Source organism: Rana temporaria, chromosome 4, assembly GCF_905171775.1.
Source record: "Rana temporaria chromosome 4, aRanTem1.1, whole genome shotgun sequence".
Lineage (NCBI taxonomy): Eukaryota > Metazoa > Chordata > Amphibia > Anura > Ranidae > Rana > Rana temporaria.
This window is the reverse complement of record NC_053492.1, coordinates 298314094-298336896: the sequence shown is the minus strand read 5'-3', so window position 1 is coordinate 298336896 and position 22803 is coordinate 298314094. Positions and strand designations below refer to the sequence as shown.

Genomic DNA, 22803 nt, shown 5'->3' with positions numbered 1-22803 from the left:
CCTCTTGCTTCTAGACGATTCTAGAAGTAAAGGAGGGGAAGTGGGGAGGAGCAGTCTGGGATATCTCAGGGAGCCCTGACCAATCCCCAACTAGTATTGGCAGGGGGCAGGCCTCCTTAAAATACCCAGATACCTAGATGTGCCTGGAGTAAGTGATGTGCTTGAGAGAGAGAGAGAGAGAGAGAGAGAGAGTAACAGTCTGCAAGCAAGTGAAGTGCCAGAGGAGTCTGGAGTAGCCAAGTGTATATGGTTGTCCCAACTGATTGATACACAATCAACCAATTACTTGTTCTACTGGGCATCCCATATATTCCTATCCCTATCCAATTTCAAAACCATCAATCAAAATACAAAACAATCACATGAACTGTTCATTGTCTCAAAAATGACTGGGAAGTGAATGTCAGGCTGGGCAGGGTGACAGGTGGGCTACATCATATAGCGGCCCCTACAGTGGTACTGCTACATATAAAACAAAATGCATATGAAAAAAAAAAACAGATTCAAGAAGATAACTACATATTAATTATTGAACTAAACTTTTTCTTAGGAATTGTCCTAAATATAGAAAAATCCCTTCTAGAAATATTTTTTTTTTTTCGATTCTCAAATGTTTTGCATACAAATAAATGTTTTTCTGTTGATAGCAGCCAGTTTTGTATTTTAATGTCAAAATTCCCTTACCTATTATTAGATAATGTATATATTTTTTTTATTGCTAGTATTTCTCTTCTGTTATTTTGTTGGGCATGATTTATTCAACCCAGTTTAATTTTAAAAAAATTGTATAATCTGTAAATTAGGGGTAAATATATATATATTAAAAAAAAGTAGGCTTGGATTTCTTGTTATTACATTTCTAGAGGATGTTTGTTAATTAACTAATAATGAGTGGATGAAAAAATGATCTATCAGTTTAATATTCTTCACTACTTTTTATTATAACCTTAAAACGGGGGTTCACCTGAATTTTTTTTTTTAAAGCCAGCAGCTACAAATATTGATTGCAGCTGCTGACTTTTAAAAAATGGACACTTACCTGTCCATTTCGCCCAAAATGTCGGCAGCCGAAGGGCGAGCAACCACTCGGCTCTCGGCTTCCCCCACCGCCATCCTCGGTGAGGGCATCGGGAAGTGAATCGCTGCAGCTTCACTGCCTGGTTCCCTACTGTGCACGCGCGAGTCGCGCTGCGCCGTCCTCACTGGTCCCCGCTATGTTTCCCAGAACACAACGGGGGGGGTGACGCAAAGGGGCAGGACTCCCGAGGGAGTCTATACCCGGAAATGGTGCAAATACCTGTATTATACACCCCCTTCCCACCTGAAAGGTGTCAAATGTGACACTGGAGGGGGGTTCCAAAAAGCGGAGGTTCCCTTTTGGGTGAACCTCCCCTTTAAAGTGAATCTATGCTGGCAAAGCCATATGCTCAAGTAACTGCAACATCTTATTTCACTCGCCCTTACCTCCAGTCTAGCACTGGAAGCAATCTTCTGAATCTTCTGACTCGCTAACTTTTCATCTCATGTGACTGCACTTGTGTTTGGGAATTACCTGCTAAGGCACCTATCATTTTCGTATGGACGTGGGGAGAAAGCCCCCAACATTTTGCCTCACTCGCTTTGTTCCCAGAGACTAAAAAAAAGTATGAGTAGTTGTAGGGGGTGGCCAGGGATGGACTGGCCATTGGGACTACAGGGAGTTTCCTGGTGGCCCGATGGCTCAGTGGGCCAGCTTCAGTGACAGCGGACCACCGCCCCCTCTGCTACTCTGTCTCTCCCTTCCCACAGCGCTCACCTGGGGGGAACAAAGAAGCAGGGGGAGGACCAGAAGAGCAGGGGGGACCACAGAGGAGCATGGGGGAGGGAACAGACAGCTCACTCAACAGCTATGGCCTGGGAGTTTTTCACTTCTGCCTAATCTTGTCCCATAAGGGGGGCACCAAACAGATTATTTTCCCCGGGTGAAATAATGTCTAGCTTCCCCACTGGTACTGCCTATAAGAGTACCAGTTCCAGCCATTCTACTCTAATAAAGTAGAACAGCTAGTGGCTAGTGAAGGGGGAGAGGGGGCTTGGGTGACCGGGGGGGTGCGGAAGTTGTCTGGCCCCCATGGGAGAGACCTGTCAAAGTGGGCCAGTCTGGATGAAGTCCAGGGCCAAATTTTTGTTCCAGTCCAGCCCTGGGGGTGGCAGTTAAATTAACCTAGTGCTTTGCCCTGCCTGGGTAAACAATGGAAGACTTTAAAAAAGATTGATTTGCTACAGTTCTCTATTTTCTTAGCTACAAAAAATGTCTACACCTCCAGAAAAGGTACGTGAGTTTCAGTGCGTACTATAAATACCACCACTCCCTTTTATTTCCACTTGTCTTGTACGAAACAAAACTGATCAATGTCCAAAATAACACGTGTTTCTGAGATACCTGTACAGTTATGCTTAGTGAAGAGTTTTAAAATGAGAACTGCCAACCAAACGAAATACACTTTATTATCAAGCACAAACATTAGAACAGCTGCTATTTGAAACAGATTATCTCCCAAAGTATATAAAACGAAAGTAATATACTGAAAAGCATGGTCAATAAAAAACTAAATTAATAATAGATGTACTCTGAAAGGGGTTCTAATCTTTTGCTTCCAGTGGCCAGAGGGAGTGTGACAAGTGGTGGGAGTTTTAGTTTTCTACATAACTGGGAAACATTATTAATATAAAATGAACCCTTTAAAGTGTCTGTTAAGCCACTATTGTATAAGCATACCATCCCCTCTGTTAAAGCAGAACTTCAGTATGTTTTTCATCTTTCCATCTATTACTGTAAATCTTTTGCCCTTGTTGTTTTAACTTTGGATAGTAAAAAAAAAATTTTTCTGCCAGTAAATACCTTATACAGCCCACTTCCTGTTTCTTGTCTGGAAAAAAAAGCCTAGGCTTATGACATCATTCACAGCTCTCTCTCTCTCACTCTCATGAAAGGTTGCCAGGAAGGGAGGGGGGTGAGTCGTAAGAGGGCCAATGAGAGCTGCAGAGCTGGAGTTGTGTGTCTGTGTAAATCCAGGAAGTGAACAGGCAGCAGCTTCAGCTGCCCACAGTTAAAATGATTGCAGCCAGACTCAGTGGAGAGAGATTTCTGTGGCATATTTGGCAAGTACAGAATCACAGTATAAATAAAATAATATGTAAAGTGGTCGGAGGGAAGTTTCAGAATGGCAAATATGTTTTTATTACAAATGATGTTAGCAGACTGCAGTTCCTCTTTAAATAACATTATGTGTCCCTGTGCCTGTGCTGTATAAAAAAAAAGATGCCGATCTGCCTATATCAGAGCATCTGCCGGCACTCACGTGACTCCTCGGCTCTCTCCTCTCCCCGGCTAACAGCTATAGTGGGTGGGGCTAAGAACTTCTTCTGACGTCAACCAGGGAGGAAGGAAGGAAAGAGGAGAGAGAGTCGAGGAGTCACGTGAGGGTCAGAAGACGCTGTGATATAGGTACAAATCTGCATCTTTTTTATACAGCACAGGCACACAATGTTATTTAACAGAGGGGATCGCATGCGTATAGTATACATATCATAGCAGCAGGAGGGGAGGATCGTGGAGTGGACAGAGCTGACAGGCGGGGAGGGGGGGGAAGGAAACAGGAGAGCAGAGAGGAGTGCTGCGGATGATGGAGGTAGGTAAACTGACCACAGTGTCAGGACTCAGGTACCTTGGTCAGTTTACAAATGGGAGGGCAGAACCAGGCATGATCAGTCAGGTATTTCAGGTGATACAGGGGGCCAAATTACACAGCACAAGCACTGTGCTGTTATTTATACTTTAAGTGAACAGGATCCATTTTTTAGGGTAACAAACACTTTAAAGGAGAAGTCCAGACAAAGTCCTCCTGTGACCCTCCTGCTGACATCACAGAAATCAGTACAGGCACTTTGTCATCCCGACAATGGAAGTCTGGATCCGCCAGGTGCCCGGACTGACACCCGTCTCAGCCTCTCAGCGAGCTGATGAGAGCCTGAGACTGCTACTCCCTGCCACTTCACAGCTCAGCGCTCCAGTAAGCATGAAGAAGCAGAGCGGAGAGCTGATGATTGACCGCCTACAACTCTCTGCTCGGGGAGCATTGAGAACCGAGCAATCGGCAGTGTTCGATCGCTCGGTTCTCGGTGTGGAGGACCGATGCCGCATCCACCTAGGTAAGTATAAAAATGAAAAAAAATTAAATCCCCTTACTTCTCTTTAAGTACTATATATGGGAAAGGACTATTGTTATTTTTTTGTTTTGTTAACATGATTCCTCAGTCTAAAGCAACCTTTCTCGAGAGATCCGTGTAACCCTAGGGTTCCTTCAGAGGTTGCTAGGGGGTTCCCTGAGCAAGGAGCCATTTCTGGCTCCAAGATAATTTGCCACTGAAATCCATGATGTTTTTAGCTATGTGTAAGAGGGGATTTATCCCCACTCATCACAAATGTAAGGTGCGTCCTTGTCCTTAACCATCACACTCATGTGAAATGTAGATGAAGTAAGGACTTCCCTAAGACCATAACATTATTTAAAAATTTTTTGCATTATTAAGGTTGAGAAAGACTGCTTTAAAGTCATATATAAAGTCAGCATAAAGGTTACAAGCCTTTCTGGAACTAGAAACTCCTACGAGGGATAAAGCAGGATAGCACACTTTATGACCAATAAACTATATATATATATATATTATATATATATATATATATATATATATATATATATATATGTAGTGCCCTTCTCCCAATGACTAGGGCGCTATTATAAATTTAGAGGGTGTCTGAGCAAATAGTGGACTCAGACTTTATTGAATTCCATTGAAATTACCCTCTGTTCTGGCTATGGTTGTGCTTGATAGGATTTTCCCCTGTTGCCTGTAGGTGGCGTTACCACCTCCGGCCTATGTTGGAACACAGGCAAACCATAGTGTATTGGGTGACCCTTCTCGGCAGCAGTCCAGTGGGAGTGGTGCCCCGATGTGTATGCTGGGAAGTGGTACGCCATCTTTCGGGGTCCTTTGCCTCGTGGCCCCCCTGGCGCGAGGTATGTGTGTGTGATTCCAGCCCCGGGCCCACGTTGGTCCGAGGCTGCATCTCTATTTAGTAGGCCCAGCTATGCTTGCTGGGGCCTATGATTCAAAAGGGGATCCCAAGCTGTCCATCCAAGTGGGGGAATCTGCTTAACGAAGGAAACCGGGGGGAGGACCTGCCCTGGAGGAGACCAAGCAAAGCAAGCTAATGTCTCGGGATAGGCCTGGTGACTTTGTTATACAGGGATCCACAGCTCTACTTATGTTACAGTCCACTGGATTGGCTTAAAGGCTCTTTGCTGTAAGGCTGGAAGTTCAGGACTTTAATCCTGTGTCAGAGGATTCCTGGCTAGCCATGATCATTTTCAGACAGTCTGTGGCAGAGACTGTTCTCATATTGGTTCCCGTGCATCATTCCGGCTGCTAGGCCATGTGAGAGGCATCTATCCGGGTGAGCAATACCCACTCTCAAGAGAGTGGTGAATACTGGAACTTTAGACATTTTTGTGCATTCTGTACCGCGTACCTGAACCTTCCCCTTCTCTCTATACTCTTCACTTTCTTCACAAGTTTTATGCAGCAAAAATAAAACCTAACAGTTGAAGGTTTTACATCTTGTTTGGACATTGTAATTTCTACAGACTTTCTTCCCCTGACAACGAACTTAGAGGTAATGTGCAAAACCCAAATCTAAACCAGCAGCTCCTTCGGGGGTAGTGCTACATATATAAATTTTAGTGTACATGATTCTAGGCATACAACACCACCATGAAGGAAATGTACAAAAATCACTCTGCATTGTCTACTGTCTGCTTCTGTAAGTGAGTTGCCAGCAATGACAATGGGAGAACATGCCAAGATCCAATCCTATCTTTATCAGCACCATCTTTGTTTAAAGCTGAACTTTAACAAATATAAAAATAATAACATTTTTGGGTATTAACTAACAATCTATAACTGTATTTAATAATGCAATTTCTCTATTTACCTGAGTCTGTTTTGCTTTCAGTCTCTTGTAGTTTTCTTTACAGCAAAACTCAGTCTAGGAGCATTACTAGGAGAGGATCAGGTGTGTTGTATGCAAATATACTAACAAGAAATATGTTAACAATGAGACACTGGACATTTCATCAGTAGGAATGAGCTCAGGCATGTTGCAGCTTCTCCTCTGCTCATTCCTAAAGAGGAGTTCCACCCAAAAATGGAACTTCCTCTTAACCCACTCCTCTCCCCCTTACATGCCACATTTGGCATGTCATTTTTTTGGGGGGGGGAGTGGGGGCTTCAGGAGAAGGGGACTTCCTGTCCCACTTCCTCCTTCCGCCGAGGGGCTGCAGCCCCTCCCTGTAGGCGATCGCCTGGGACACGTGACAGGTCCCAGGCGATCGCCTGTCCAATCAAACAGCGCAGCGCCGGGCCGTGCGCGCATGCGCAGTGCCGCTCGCGCATGCGCAGTGGGTGCCCGGCCGTGAAGCCGAAAGCTGTCAAGGCCGGGTGCCCACAGTGACAATGAAGACGCCGGCCGGGGAGGGGGGAGAGGAGCGGACCCCCGGCCGGCGCGTCGCTGGAACGCTGGAGCAGGTAAGTGTCAGTTTATTAAAAGCCAGCAGCTACACTTTTTGTGTAAAAAAAAAACAATTCAATTGAAGAGCAAATAAGTATTTTATATGACCATGTATATGATTACATCTGAAAATATACATACAGGCACAAACAACTATTCATATTCATATATTTACTTACAATATTTACAGGTTTTGCAAGGTTCTAGTGTGCTGCTGGTTGTCCTGGTGTATATGGCATGGCTCCACATTAGTGGATCATGCATGCCCTACTCAAGTGAGGAAGGAATAGCGCCGGTATACAATGCGGGCGTTCCTAATATACTGCGCATGCGCGAGAAAATGATGCAAATCGTGCCAAAGGTACGCGATTGCGTCATCACTGCGCCCTGTATTGCCGTATTGCCGCATCATATCCTGTCTCCTAGGAAGACAACATCCAGAGACCAGGATGGTTTTTAATACATTCTTTTGAAAAACAATTTCCTAGCAAACAAATGTATATCTTTTATAATTTAAAACGTATCAGTGCTTTTACTTGGACAATATGGGGACTACCACTTCATGTTCATACCAAATTTCCTTATGTAATGCGATTCATACAAACAATGGGTAACTTACCAGGCATGAACTCAATTATAGCCTCACTAAAACACCTTTGCTTTGTCAATCCTATATGAGGCAATCCATATCTACCTAGTTCCTATTGGCCCCTAGTTCAGGATACTGGCCCTTCTTAGGCCGGGTACACACGGACAACCGTCGGACCGTTTTCACCATACATGTCTGCCAGAGGGCTTCTGTACGATGGTTGTACACACCATCGTACAGAAGTCCGCGCGTAAACAATACGCGGGGCGTGTCCGCGGTGTCGCCGCGTCGATGACGCGGTGTCGCCGCGACAATGACGCAGCGACGTGGGCGGCCCGCCTTTAAAATGCTTCCACGCATGCGTCGAAGTCATTCGACGCATGCGAGGGACGGCGGGCGCCTGGACATGTACGGTAGGTCTGTACTGACGACCGTACATGTCCGAGCGGGCAGGATTCCAGCGGACTGTTTTAAAACAAGTCCAGGAATATTTGTCCGCTGGGAAAAGGCCCGGCGGGCAAATGTTTGCTGGAATTCGGCCCGCTCGCGCCCACACACGACCAAACATGTCTGCTGAAACTGGCCTGCGGACCAGTTTCAGCAGACATGTTTGGTCGTGAGTATGGGGCCTTAATTTTTTTATTTGTTCATGAGCTTTTTACTGCTGGTACATTAAAAGGTTCCAAACTATGCAATCAGAGCATGTAATCCCTGCTGACAAATTCTTACTCTGCTATCAAAAATGCAAACCTACTGCCCTGTTTAAAACCAGCCCTGTAACACCTATGCAAACTCCCTTGGAGAAACTGCTGCTGTTGCTGGACAACACTAATTTGAGGAACCCTATATGTCTTCACTTATTTCCTCTAAGGACACACTTATTTAGTAGGCTGAAAATGCAAGGCAGTCTCTCTGTATGATACAGGTATTTTCTCCTACTTCCTGGCATAGATCACCTCGGTGATCTACGCCACTTCCGGTACTTACTCTGTGCCCCTGCTGGCTTCTGGGAGACACACAGCTCCCAGAACACAGCGGGGACCAGTGAAGACGCGCATCACTACTCTCGAATGCGCAGTAGGGAATCAGGAAGTGAAGCTGCAACGCTTCATTTCCTGATTCCCTCACCAAGGATGGCGGCAGGGGCAGCCAAGAGCCGAGCGATTGCTTGGCTTCGGCTGCTGACATCACGGGCACCATAGACAGGCACCATAGACAGGTAAGTGTCCGTATATAAAAAGTCAGCAGCTGCTGTATTTTTAACTGCTGGCTTCTAATATTTAAGTGGGACCTCCGCTTTAAGTGCTTTGTTGAATTCTTCAATAAATCACATCATCTTCTGTGGAATCAAACCACCCTTGTGCAACCAACAATAACACAAGCTGCTTACGGATCACCATGATCCCTGAGTGTGCAGTGGGTCATGTAGCACTTTTTTTTCCCCTTTTAAAGGAGGGGCCCCCCGGACCACAATCTCTCACTCCTCCGAAGCAAATCGCTCTCTCTCTCCCAGTGCAGGATCCATCAAAAAAGGAAAAAGAATCTCACAGGTGTAAAATCCTTTTATTAAAAACGTTCTTTAAAACACAACAATTCACATTTACATTGTTCTGTGCATTGCCTTGCACCCAGGTTACAGCGCTATGTCATGTAAAGCAACAGCTTTACCTGCAGCCAGGGGCGGACTGACAACTCATGGGGCCCCCGGGCAATAGAAGATTTTTGGCCCCTGGGCTTACAGATGGCCACCAAGCCAGGAGGCAGTACAGAGGCGGGGCAGCTAAAATCTCGGGATTTTCACATCAAAAGCATGTCGGTTTTGGACATATCAGGGACAGATGTAAAAAAAACACAGATTTTTACATACTGTCCCTGGTTTTACTGAGCCTGGCAACCCTGCTGGGTTGGGGCATGGGGCCCTCGGGCAGTGCCTGAGTGCCTCAATGGTCAGTCCGCCCCTGCCTGCAGCACAAGTTTTACTTCCCGTACATGTATACTAAGGCCTAATACACACGAGAGGATTATCCGCTGGAAACGGTCCTCCGGACCGTTCCCGCGGATAAATCCTCTGGCGGATTTTGATCTGATGGTTGTACTAACCATCCGATCGAAATCCGCGCGGAATCCATCCGCGGTGACGTGTCGCGCCGTCGCCGCGATGATGACACAGCGACGTGCGCGATGCGTGAAGGTAAAGACTTCCCACGCATGCGTCGAATCATTACGACGCATGCGAGGGAGGGGATCGGACGGATTGATCCGGTGAGTCTGTACAGACCACCGGATCAATCCGCTGGACAGGATTCCAGCGAATAGATTTCTTAGCATGCTAAGAAATTTTTATCCGCTAGAAATCCATCGGCCCGAAAAATATCCGCGGAAAAATATCCGCTGGGCCATACACACCACAGGATCTATCCGCTGGAACTGATCCGCGGATAAATACCAGCGGATAGATCCTCTCATGTGTACGGGGCCTTAGGGTTTGTAACTGCGGGATAAAATCACTTTATGCTTGCACAGGGGGGTGAGGTATACATACCTGTAGGCATGGGACACACCCCATAAAGGAGATTTCAACAAAAAGGGATTAGTTAAACCCACAAGTGCTGTTTTTTTACTACTACTATTCCTTTATACTGGCTTTTGAAAATTACAAATGCAGCAATTTAGAAATTGGACGAAATGTTTAGCACTGTGAAACACTTTTTAAAGCTAAATAGTGAATTTTATCTACAACTTTATTGATCAGACCAAATGAGCGACAAGTGAGGAGAAAAGAGGGACGGAGGTACTGTTTCAAATTAGGAACAATCCCTCGAAACAGTATACCTTTGATCTAGATCAGTGGTCTTCAAACTGCAGCCCCGGGACCGAACGCGGCCACTTCTGCCTTTGGGGCACTTTTCTTTGCACTGATGCAAGTCACTATTACTCTTACTGATGCAAACAATGGGGCATAATTTTTGTTACTGACACCAACGTTAGGGCACTATTCCTCCTCCTCACTTTAACAATGGAGCATAAGGCCCCATGCACACGAGACGCTGGTAAACTCGAGTTCAGAGGCATTTGGGCATTTTTTTCAACTGCCCCTGAACACATTTAATGTTATCCTATGTGTCCATGCACACATAGGCTCGTTTTTTCAGAAGCAAAATTTTGGGTTCAGACGCAAAAGTTTTCGTGTTTCAGACGCAAATCGCGGCAAAACGCTGCTTAATTCCTCCAACTAATATAAATTATGGAACACTATTCCTCCTACTGACACCAACAATGGGCCATTATTCCATCCACTAAAACCGATGGGGAGCTACCCCACCCACTGACACCAATGATGGGGCTCTATACCTCCTTCTAATGCCAAGAATTCTTTACAGACACAATATATCAAAATGTTGCTACACAATATGAATATGGGTGTCAGAGAAAAAAAAAACATAAATAAAACAGAGATAAATAGAATGTGGATATCTTTTCTGTAACCACAGTCTTCACCAGATGGTTATAGTATGTGTTTGCACACTTCCTGTTTCAGTGGTTTAACAAGTATTACAGGAAACCTGTTTTTTGAACATTGTTTTATATTATGGGATCCTCTTTACCTACATAAATACTTATAGCAATGACATTGCTAGTGGCAGTTTAAAGTTTGCTATAGCATTCCCATTTGAAAATACAGTTTTGGTGTTCAAACGAAAAAGGATGCAGTCTTACACGAAATATCAGAAATGTCTATAGAATCCCTGTACAGACTCCACAACTGATATTTATTATTATCTGAGGATTGCACCTAAGAGAAAATGGTTGTTTAGGGCAAATTTTACTATGCTAAGCAATATAGAGATTGCAATGAACAATAGGATTTGGGGTTAATGTTTTCAAGTGTATACATTTTAAAATGTCATTTATTATCTATTTTTACTATAAATACAATTTTCAATTTACAAATAAACATTTAATAAATGACAAAGAAGTCCCAGAGCACTATGAGTTAGCTAAATATGATAGTTTAGCAGATGTTACCTGCCTTGGACCTGTTTTATCTTACTGACATGTAATTTTTTTACTATAATAAGAAATTATGTAAACACTTAGGGGCAGATCCACATACATCGGTGCATATTTCCGCCGGGCGTAGCGTATCTAAGATACACTACGCCGCCGTAACTGACTTTTTTTTTCGAATCCTCAAAGAATGTGCGCCGTAAGTTATGGCGGTGTAGTGTATCTTTGGCAGCGTAAAGGCGCGCAATTCAAATCGATGTGGTGGGGGCGTGTTTTATGTAAATACGTTGTGACTTGACGTAAACAACGTTTTTTTTTTAACGGCGCATGTGCCATCCGTGGGGGTATACCAGTGCGCATGCTCGAAATTAAACCGGAACAAGCCAATGCTTACGATGGTGACGTCATTCTATCCCTATTCGCGAACGACTTACGCAAAAGATGTAAAAAATTCAAATTTCAACGCGGGGAAGACTGCCATACTTAACATTGAGTACGCCACCATATAGCAGCTATAACTATACGCCGGAAAAAGCCGAACGCAAATGACGTAAAAAAATGCGCCGGCCAGACGTACGTTCGTGGATCGCCGTATCTAGCTAATTTGCATACTCGTCGCGGAATTCGACGGAAACGCCACCTAGCGGCCAGCGTAAATATACACCTACGATCCGACGGCGTACTAAGACGTACGCCTGTCGGATCGATCCCTCATTCCGTCGTATCTTGTTTTGTGGATACAAAACAAAGATATGACGTGGGAACTTTGAAATTACGCGGCGTATCAATAGATACGCCGGCGTAATTTCTTTGTGGATCTGGCCCTTAATATTCCTTTTATAGAAGTATTGTAAACTTTCCAGTGCCTGTGTAGAGCCAACTTCCCCCAACCACTGCTCGCCTTACCCTCTACTTAGCTAAGACCTACATGTGGCACTATTCAGGGAATTTCACTCATTTTCAGCTAGATTTGAATTGTAACACTGACTAAATGGACCAAAACAACCTCCTGTCAACGATTTCTATGAAACCTGCGAAACAATTAAAACTGTTGGTGGTTGTTTGCCTACACAGGGCTTCCTCTATCATTCAGAGGAGCTGGTAGAGAATAAATGAAAGCTAAGCATGTGTATCTGGGGAATGTGGCAGTTAAATTAACCTGTTGCTTTACTCTTCATAGGTAAAGTCTAGATCCAATAAGAATCATTGAAGTTAGTTTCTAAATCGAGTAAAAGTATTTTTTAATTATATATATATATTTTTTTTTATCAGAGACTATGGTTAATATTATGCTATGCAGGGATCTTGCATTCACACATTATTTATATTTTCTCTTTGTTTTTCTAGGAAAAAGTGGGTCCAGGAACAAAAGTAAGTTTTACAAAATTATATGGAAGTGGGTTTCCAAAAGTTCACTTTATCAAATTATATACAGTACAATTGTCTGATAGATTGTATAGTTCGACAGGTCCACATAATTCTTTTGATCAACACAAAATTTAAATATTTTTTATACTAATGTGTTTGCCAAGAAACTGCATTTCAGGTTTTTACCTTCTTGCACATCTACAGCTTACCTAGCCCATCAAAAAAAGTTCTGTGCTTGCTCACAACTTCATATCAGATTTGTTCCTAATTCTTAGCACTGGTTCACACCAGTGCAACTCGTTATGCGACTTGACAGTTCAAAGTTGCATGCCAAGTCGCACCCCATATGTCGCAATGGAACCATTGCAGCGACCGAAGGTTCCTCAACTATTTCCGTGTGATTTCAGTGCAAGAACCTGCATTGACATCTCTTAAGTGAAGATGCACAGATATCACAGATATCAGCAAGCCACACATGAAATCGCCCTGATAGTCGGCTTTGAAGTCTAAATTGTTTGCGCTGAAGTTTGAAAAAAACACAATATTATTTACTTTTTGCTATAATAAATATCCCAAATAAAAAAAATGTCCTCAGTTTAGGCAGATTTGTATCCTTCTACATATTTTTGGTAAAAAAAAAAATATTGCGATAAATGTATATTGATTTGTGCAAAAGTTATAGAGCCTACAAAATAGGTTATTGATTTATGGCATTATTATTATTATTTTTACTAGTAATGGCGGTGGTCTGATTTTTATCGTGACTGCGACATTGCAAGGGACAGATTGGACACTTTTGACAATATTTTGTGACCATTGACATGTATACAGCGATCAGTGCTATAAATATGCACTGATTACTGTATAAATGTCACTGGCAGGAAAGGAGTTAACACTAGGGGGCGATCAAGGGGCTAAATGTGTTACCTAGGGAGTGATTCTAACTGTGGGGGGATGGGACTGACTAGGGGAGGAGACTGATCGGTGTTCCTATATACTAGGAACACACGATCTGTCTGCTCTCCCCTGACAGGATATGGATCTGTGTGTTTACACACACAGATCCATGCTCCTACTCTGTCACTAGCGATTGCGAGTATCCCGCGGACATTACATCCGCCAGGCATGCGTATCCATTTTCTCAGTGACGCGGCGCACATGCACCCCCTATTCCGCTGAGGACGTCATATTTACACGGTTACCCTTCCCAGAGTCCATAACATCTACCCCAGTTTCCAGCTTAAAGTTGTACACAAATTCAACTACATAGTAGTGCAAATCTTGATCACACATTACTTAACCAATATTCATGCACATTTATTAGACAACTTACATTCCAAAACCAAACAATGGATGGATCTACCATTAGACCTTATGAGATGGTGTCAGAGAGGTCCTCCTGCTGGTCACCTTGCTGGGCGCTGTGGCGCGCCTGTGTGCGTCCTGATGCGCGGGTGCGTGCTGGTGTGCGTCCTGGTGTGCGCGCGTGCGCACACGACGCTTGGTGCCAATCTGTCTATTTAAACTGTCAGATTGCCTGGGCTCGGTGCTGTCTGATCTGCAGCTACCTGTGACCTTTGCTCCTGTTTCCTGTCTGAACGCCTGTCTCCTGATTACCTGGCCTGTCTATTGGATTATCCCTGCCTTCCGCCTGCATCTGACCTTGGCTTGCCTTGACCTTGAACCTGCCTGCTTCTCTGTACTTCGCTGCCCGCCTGTTGCCAACCCTGCCTGTGACCCGACCATCTGCTCTGCTTCTGCCCAGCATCACCTGCCTGTGCCTGTATCCTGTTACCTGTCCAGCCGGACATCCTCTTCTCTGCACCTGGATCCAGAGCCTTATCATCTGCAACTACCCGCCAGGCTCTCATACCACTCCACACTCACGCGCCTCCTGTTCATACTACCAGGGGCCGCGAGTCGGACACGTAAGGCAGACCTCCCTCTGCTCAATCAGGCTCTCCAGTCTGGTACGTACACGTCTGATAGCTGGGTACATTTACTAAAAATGCATTTTCTGCTTAAACTATTGCATATCCTGGCAAACTCCCCCTGAGCTATCACCCTAAAATATTTCTAACAAGTACTGTAACTCTATTTGTAATATTTGAAACGCATATCCCTACCTTGCCACCTTCAACTGCACCCAGAGGTAGTTGGCTTAGTGTTTCCCAACTTTCAAGTCTTTTACTTAGCTGCACAACTGATACCCATCCATGATTAGCTAAGACTGACAAATGACAAAGCCTGTATAACTTCATTCAAATCCCTACATAATAGTGACATAATACCGACAAACAATGGGTAACTTACCAGGCATTAACTCAATTATAGCCTCACTAAAACACCTTTGCTTTGTCAATCCTATATGAGGATTTTTTGTGGTTGAACTGGATGGACTTGTGTCTTTTTTTAACCTGACTAACTATGTAACTATGTATATGAGACAATCCATATCTACCTAGTTTCTATTGGCCCCTAGTTCAGGATACTGGCCCTTCTTAATTTTTTTTATTTGTTCATCAGCTTTTTACTGCTGGTACATTAAAAGGTTCCAAACTATGCAATCCGAGCATGTAATCCCTGCTGACAAATTCTTACTCTGCTATTAAAAATGCAAGCCTACTGGCCTGTTTAAAACCAGCCCTGTAACACCTATGCAAACTCCCTTAGAGAAACTGTTGCTGTTGCTGGACAACACTAATTTGAGGAACCCTATTCTTCACTTATTTCCTCTAAGGACAAAGGGCCAGATTCACAAAAGAGATACGACGGCGTATCTCCTGATACGCCGTCGTATCTCTGTGATCCGCCCGTCCTAACTATGCGGCTGATTCATAGAATCAGTAAGGCCCCATACACACGAGAGGATTTATCCGCGAATACGGTCCAGCGGACCGTTTCCGCGGATAAATCCTCTCGAGGATTTGAGCGGATTTCCATGCGATGGAGTGTACTCACCATCGCATTGAAATCCGCGCCGAAATCCTCTGGCGATGACGTGTCGCGCCGTCGCCGCGATTATGATGCGGCGACGTGCGCGACGCTGTCATATAAGGAATTCCACGCATGCGTCGAATCATTACGACGCATGCGGGGGATCCCTTCGGACGGATGGATCCGGTGAGTCTATACAGACCAGCGGATCCATCCGTTGGGATGGATTCCAGCAGATAGATTTGTTTAGCATGTCAGCAAATATTCGATCTGCTGGAATCCATCCCAGGGGATAAATATCCACGGAAAAAGATCCGCTGGAGTGTACACACCATAGGATCTATCCGCTGAAACCCATTCGCTGGGATTTTTCAGCGGATGGATTCTTTCGTGTGTATGGGGCCTAACGCATAGATAGCCCTAAGATCTGACAGGTGTAATTGACTTTTTCGGTCGGCGTAGAATATGCAAATGACTAGTTACGCCGATTCACGAACGTCCGCGCTGCCCGCCGATTTAAATTTACGCTGTTTCCGTCGAGATACGCGTCGTAAAGTTAGGGTCGCCTCCTAGTTGTTCTAAGCGATGTTAAGTATGGCCGTCGTTCCTGCATAAGTCGTCCGTGAATGGCGCTGGACGCCATTTACGTTAACGTCTAAACAAATGACGTCCGTGCGACGTCATTTAGAGCAATGCACGTCGGGTAATTTTCCCGACGGAGCATGCGCAGTACGTTCAGCACGGGAACGCGCCTAATTTAAATGGTGCCCACCCCATTTGAATTAGGCGGGCTTGCGCCGAGCGCATTTACGTTACACCGCCGCAAGTTTACAGGTAAGAGCTTTGTGAATCAGGCACTTACGCTGTAAACCTGTGGCAGTGTAACATAGATGGGATATGTTACGCCGCCGCGGAGTAACGTAAATGTCTCTGAATCTGGCCCCAACTTCTTTAGTAGGCTGAAAATGCAAGGCAGTCTCTCTCAATACTGGTCTGTTGGGAGGTATGCAATTAAATAACAGAGAAAAGCACAATTCATGGATCAGATAATGTCTTTCTAGCCTTTCCAAACCTTTCCATTTGTGTATTTATACGTTGTCATATAATACACAACTACATAATAATCTATCTATCTATCTATCTATCTATCTATCTATCTATCTATCTATCTATCTATCTATCTATCTATCTATCTCTCTTTAATGGCAAAAATATCTATACAATTTGATATACTGTAAATAGATAATTGTCTATGATCACAAATAAACAAGGAACAGGTGAATGGGAAAATCCACTTAATGATTATATACTTAACAGATAATGCATAACATAATTGTGTATTTTTAAAGAACACGTTTGGCAATTTGCCATTTGCTCACCATCTGTGCCCATACTCAGATAATGGGGTTCAATTACTAAAATTGGAGAATGTAATATCTAGGGCAACTTTGCAAAGAAACCAATCAGCTTCCAGGTTTTATTGTCAAAGCTAAAAGTGATATTAAAGTTTTTTTGTTTAAAAATAACAAACATGTAATACTTACCTGCTCTGTGTAGTTGTTTTGCACAGAGCAGCCTAGATCCTCTTCTTCTCGGGTCCCACTTCTGGCCCCTCCCTCCTGCCAAGTGCTCCTACAGCAAGCAGCTTGCTATGGAGGCACCTGAGCCGAGTCGCTGCTCTGTGTGTCCATTCAGACATGGAGTAGTGACTTGGCCCCGCCCCCTCTCTCCTCATTGGCCCAATGACTTTTATTGACAGCAGCGGGTGCCAATGGCGCCTGCTGCTGTCTCAGCCAATGAGGGAGTGTCCCCGGACAATCGAGGCTCTTCTGTACCATCTCTTGATCCACTTTAATTGAACAAGCTGAAGGTAGAAGCTGATTGGTTACCATGCACAGCTGCACCAGACTTCGTGTCTGATTGAAAGTGTCTGTCAGTAAGTATGAGCAAACATACCGGTAGCATGTCCTTCATAGGAAGAAATAAGTAAACCATTTCTTAACCACTTAAGGACCGCCTCCTGCACATTTATGTCGGCAGAATGGCACGGCTGGGCACATGCACGTACAGGTACGTCCTGTGCTAGTACCCAGCCATGGGTCGCGGGTGCGCGCCCGCGACCCGGTCCGAAGCTCCGTGACCGGGACCCGCGGACCCGATCACCGCTGGAGTCCCGCGATCGGTCCCCGGAGCTGAAGAACGGGGAGAGCTGTGTGTAAACACAGCTTCCCTGTTCTTCACTGTGGCGGCGTCATCAATCGTGTGATTCCTTTTATAGGGATACACAATCGATGACGTCACACCTACAGCCACACCCCCCTACAGTTAGAAACACATATTAGGTCATACATAACCCCTTCAGCGCCCCCTTGTGGTTAACTCCCAAACTGCAATTGTCATTTTCACAGTAAACAATGCATTTTAAATGCATTGTTTGCTGTGAAAATGACAATGGTCCCAAAAATGTGTCAAAATTGTCCGAAGTGTCCGCCATAATGTCGCAGTCACGAAAAAAATCGCTGAAAAACTATCCCCTATTTTGTAAACGCTATAAATTTTGCGCAAACCAACCGATAAACGCTTATTGCGATTTTTTTTAACAAAAATAGGTAGAAGAATACGTATCGGCTTAAACTGAGGAAAAAAAAAGTTTTTTTATATATTTTTGGGGGATATTTATTATAGCAAAAAGTAAAAAATATTGCATTTTTTTCAAAATTGTCGCTCTATTTTTGTTTATAGCACAAAAAATAAAAACCGCAGAGGTGATCAAATACCAACAAAAGAAAGCTTTATTTGTGGGGAAAAAAAGACGCCAATTTTGTTGTTTGTTTGTTTTTGTTTGTTTGCACGTGCAATTGTCTGTTAAAGCGACGCAGTGCCGAATCGCAAAACCTGGCCAGGTCCTTTAGCTGCCTAAAGGTCCGGGTCTTAAGTGGTTAAAGCAATCCTCCATTTTCAAGCAGCAAATGTATGGTAGAGGATTGTGCAGCTATAGAAATTACCAAATTAGAAGAATAAATGATAGGAAATCTGGATGTGCAACAAATAGGAGTAAATGCAATCATTATCCAGCAAACAAGATTGAGCATTATAAGTACATGACCCGGTGCAAAATGTTTAGTAAATGGGGAATGACTGACAAACCAACCATTGGGCGCATTATAACTATGCATCCTATTTATATAACCAATAAAGGGCCATGAAGCATATTATGTATTTCCACTATATTGAATATTTTTTTTGGACTGAACAGTATAACAATTTTACATCACAAGTCTGCAAAACAGAGATGGTGTATTTACTGTATTTATGTGACAATATACTATATATCTGCTTTCTATTGATTTGTTTTCCTCTCAATTGCAGCAAAGTCATCTTGTGTTTTCCAAGAGCAAATGAATGTCGTTTTCTCATCTTATAACTTTAACAATATTCTTACCTGGAAACCGCCAGAAAATTCAACAGGGCTACAGTATACAGTGAGATACAAAAAGTAAGTCAAAGCAAGTTCAATTTATTATTGTGTCAGATGTTTGGGGATTGTTTGGAGATGAAAAAAAAAAAAAAGCAGAAATATATATATATATATATATATATATATATATATATATATATATATATTTTTTTTATTGCTAGCATCTCTTTCTAAAAAAAAAATAATTTTCCTGTGTCCTCCCAATTCAGTGGCTTTAATGCTTTTCAAGTCACTGATCTGAATGGAACATGTGTACAGAGAAGGAGTTATGACTTGGCTTGATGCTTTATTCCCAGTAAAGTCTAGTAAACCCTACTATTTTTTTTATTTTTTTTCGTTCACTGGGTTGAACGAGAACTGACAGCTCAGATTGGAGCCGCTGTACTAACAATCCGATGTTCGTACATCAATCTCCCCTGCTAAAATATTGTGTTCTGACAGAAAACACCAGAACACTTCACTCTGTGCTCTCTGCCATTGGCTGAAAGCGCTGATCAGGGGTCGGTCAGCTGCTGGGTTTCCAGTACGCTCATCTGACAGAAGCTGGCCCGAACGGCTGGCTTCTGTTGGACCGGCTGCCACACACACGGGCCAAACCGAACCGGCTGATGTCGCCCGACATTCGGCCCGCGTGTGCTAGGCTTTAGTGCCTGGGAGCTAGAGGGTTGGGATGCTAGCAGTGCAACTGGCTCTTGAGGTCAGCAGTGGCAGCCTATGTATTTCAAGGCATATTTCCTATTAAGTTGTTGATGGAAAAAGCATAAGTACAGTAGGTTAATTTATGAATAATTGAATTGATGCCTAGCTAACCAACCATTGGGTCCTGAGTTTTCCTTGTGCGGGTCAGAGAAAAAAATAAAACTATTTTCTGATTTCCGTGTGAGAAAATATAGCGCAACACATGCGAACTGAATCGCCTCTGCTTGCAACACTTCCTTTTCAATTCTATTTTAAAAGTAGTTATTAATGTACCATTATTTAACGCAGTAGAACTGTGACCTCAGTGGTTTAGTGGTAAGAAGGATGTCCTACTTTTTTATAGGTGATACTAAAGCTTTGTTTTTTTTGTTTTTTAATAACAAATAAATCATACTTACCTGCTCTGTGCAGTGGCTTTGCACAGATCAGCCCCAATCCTTTCCTTCTCTGGTCCCTGCTGACACTCCTGGCTCTTTTCTTGACCAGTGCCCCAATAGTAAACATGCCCGCTCCCGAGCCTCACTCTATGTGTGTATAAGAAGCCTAGCTTCCACAATCTCTCCTCATTGGCTCGCTGGCTTTAAATGACAGCAGTGGGAGCCAATGAGGAGAGAGAGACATGGGATAGCCAAGGCTCCCCTGCACATCACTGGATTGAGAGGGGGCTCAGGTGAGTATTATGAGGGGCTGTGGAGGGAAGCAGCACGCAGAAGGTTTTTTACCTTCATGCATTGATTGGTTTTGGTCATTGGTCATGCATTGATTGGTTTTACCATGAAGTTAAAAAAAACATGAGTCTTTACAACCACTTTAAAGTGTATCTAAAGACATTATTTATGGAGTGGTAAAACCCTCAATTTTTTTAGCTGTCTATGTGTGTCCCACTCTGAAGATTTCCCTTCATTCCAGAGACACAGCAGGAAGTAATTGGAAATTATTTAACCTCTTCAGCTCTGGAAGGTTTATCGTTTTTTGGTGTTACGGCACTGCAGTACTTTAACTGACAATTGCGCTGTCGTGAGACGCTGTACCCAAATAATATTGATGTCCTTTTTTTGCCTCAAATAGAGATTTCTTTTTGTGGTATTTGATCATCTCTGTGGTTAAAACTTTTGCGCTATAAACACAGAAAAAACAACATTTTTTTTGTTAAAACAAGATTTTTTTACTTTCTGCTATATAATGCATCCAATAAAAATAAAAAATAAAAAATCAAATTTCTTAATTTATTTAGACCAATATGTAGTTTGGTAAAAAAAAATCCCAATAAGCTTATAATGATTGGTTTGTGCAAAAGTTATAGCGTCTAGTAATGGTGGCGATCAGCGATTTTTAGCGGGACTGCGATATTGCTGCAGACAAATCTGACGCTAAGCCCTGGTTGACATTGGTACAATTTGAAATGCAGTTTGACATGTCAAATCGGCGGCATTTGCCAACAATTGCCGGCAATGGCATTTTACTAATTGGTGTGGCGCCGCATCTGCGGCGCTGCAACGATTTCAAAGAGTAGTTTCTGTACTACTTTTTGTAATTTTGGGCCACGATTTACATTGGAAACCTGCACAGATGTCTCTAAAATCGAAATAGGGACTGACAGGCGGGAGTGAAATCGTGCAAATTCAGCTGAACTCGCATGGCTTCAATCCTGCAGCCCAGTGTGAACCTTGGCTAAGTAACACTTTTTGGGGACCAGTGACACCAATACAGTAATCAGTGCTAAAATAGAATGCACTGTCACTGTACTATTGACACTGGTAGGGAAGGGGTTAACATCAGGGGCGATCAAAGAGTTAAATGTGTTCCCTGGGAGTGCTTGCTAACTGTGGGGGATGTGCTTTGACTGGGGGAAAACAGAGATCCGTGTTCCTGCTTAGCAGAAACACAAGATCTTCACCTTCCCCTCTGACAGAACGGCAGTCTGCCTTGTTTACATAGGCAGACCGCTGTTCTGCCTCTCTCGGTAACAATCGTTGTGTGCCCGCAAACATTGGGTCCACCGAACCCACTAATTGGCTCCCGCTGTGTCCAATCATAGTGGAAGCGGGTCGCCGGCCACATGCGTGCATGCCCCAGACCTGGAAATCAAATTCACGTACAGCTACGTGATTTCGCACCGAAGGCCCGCCCTGCTGCAGGAAATGTATGTGGGGTGGTCTGGAAGCAGTTTAAGTAAGAAGACAGCTGTCACTGGGACATGTGCCCCTTGGAAAGATTCACCTCACCTCATGATCCTGTGACAGTTGTAAAATTTTGAATATCCCATTACTTTTTTTTTTCCACTGACAATGTTAACTAGGAGGAATGGAGGGGATATATTATAATATTTTCTAATTGGCAAGGCTGTCAGATGATATTAAACTGACCTCCAATTGATCCCAAATGCCTATGTGCAGGTATAAAGCTTGGTGATGTCAGTGTAACGATCACAAGAAAGCATGTCATCCTCTGATTAAATGATATGTCCAGTCAGGTAAGGTAGACTTTTTACATCTGCCACTCCTATAGACTTCCCGTGTACATTCTGGTTGCAGAAGTTGTGCATGGTGTCTAAACATTACTATGCAGATTTGTAGACACCAGTTAGATTCAGTTCAATCACTAATCAGGGCTTAGTACCAGAACTAGTCTGATATCCCCCTCTATTCCTCAACAATACAATCTCACTATTGGTCTGATACATGGACTTGACTCCCCTCTATCCATTGTGTTAAATAGAAACCAACAAATCTTGTGCCCTTGTGCCCTGGGACTTTAGAAAAAGGCACATCACATTCATCCTAAAAGATAAAATCATAGTTGTATTCAACATCAACAGATAAAAGCCCAATTCTTGTACAAAACCATATAGGTCTTAAAAACTTTACAAAAAGCTGATTTACTTATGTCTGTCTATTACACATAACTAATCAATCAAATCATATTTTAACAATATCTCAAAAATCTTTTTTCAAATATTGATTATATAAATAGATGGACAAGTTGCATCACAAGACTCAACGCGTTTCATGAACAATTCACTTTATCAGGAGTAGATGCTACAGATGTTTATGTGTAATAGACATGAGTAAATCAGATTTTTGTGGAGTTTTAATAACCTATATGTTTTTACAC

At 43.4% G+C, this 22803-nt stretch overlaps 1 protein-coding gene across 1 annotated transcript in view; it reads left to right on the top strand.

The window, feature by feature from the left end:
* Positions 1-22803, top strand: part of LOC120937353 (interleukin-20 receptor subunit alpha-like) — a 54958-nt gene that overhangs the window by 13432 nt on the left and 18723 nt on the right. Inside the window, exons 2-3 of the mRNA XM_040350508.1 lie at positions 12555-12578; positions 18882-19008. Coding sequence (XP_040206442.1) covers positions 12555-12578; positions 18882-19008 — 151 coding nt within the window. The remainder of the gene's footprint in view (positions 1-12554; positions 12579-18881; positions 19009-22803) is intronic.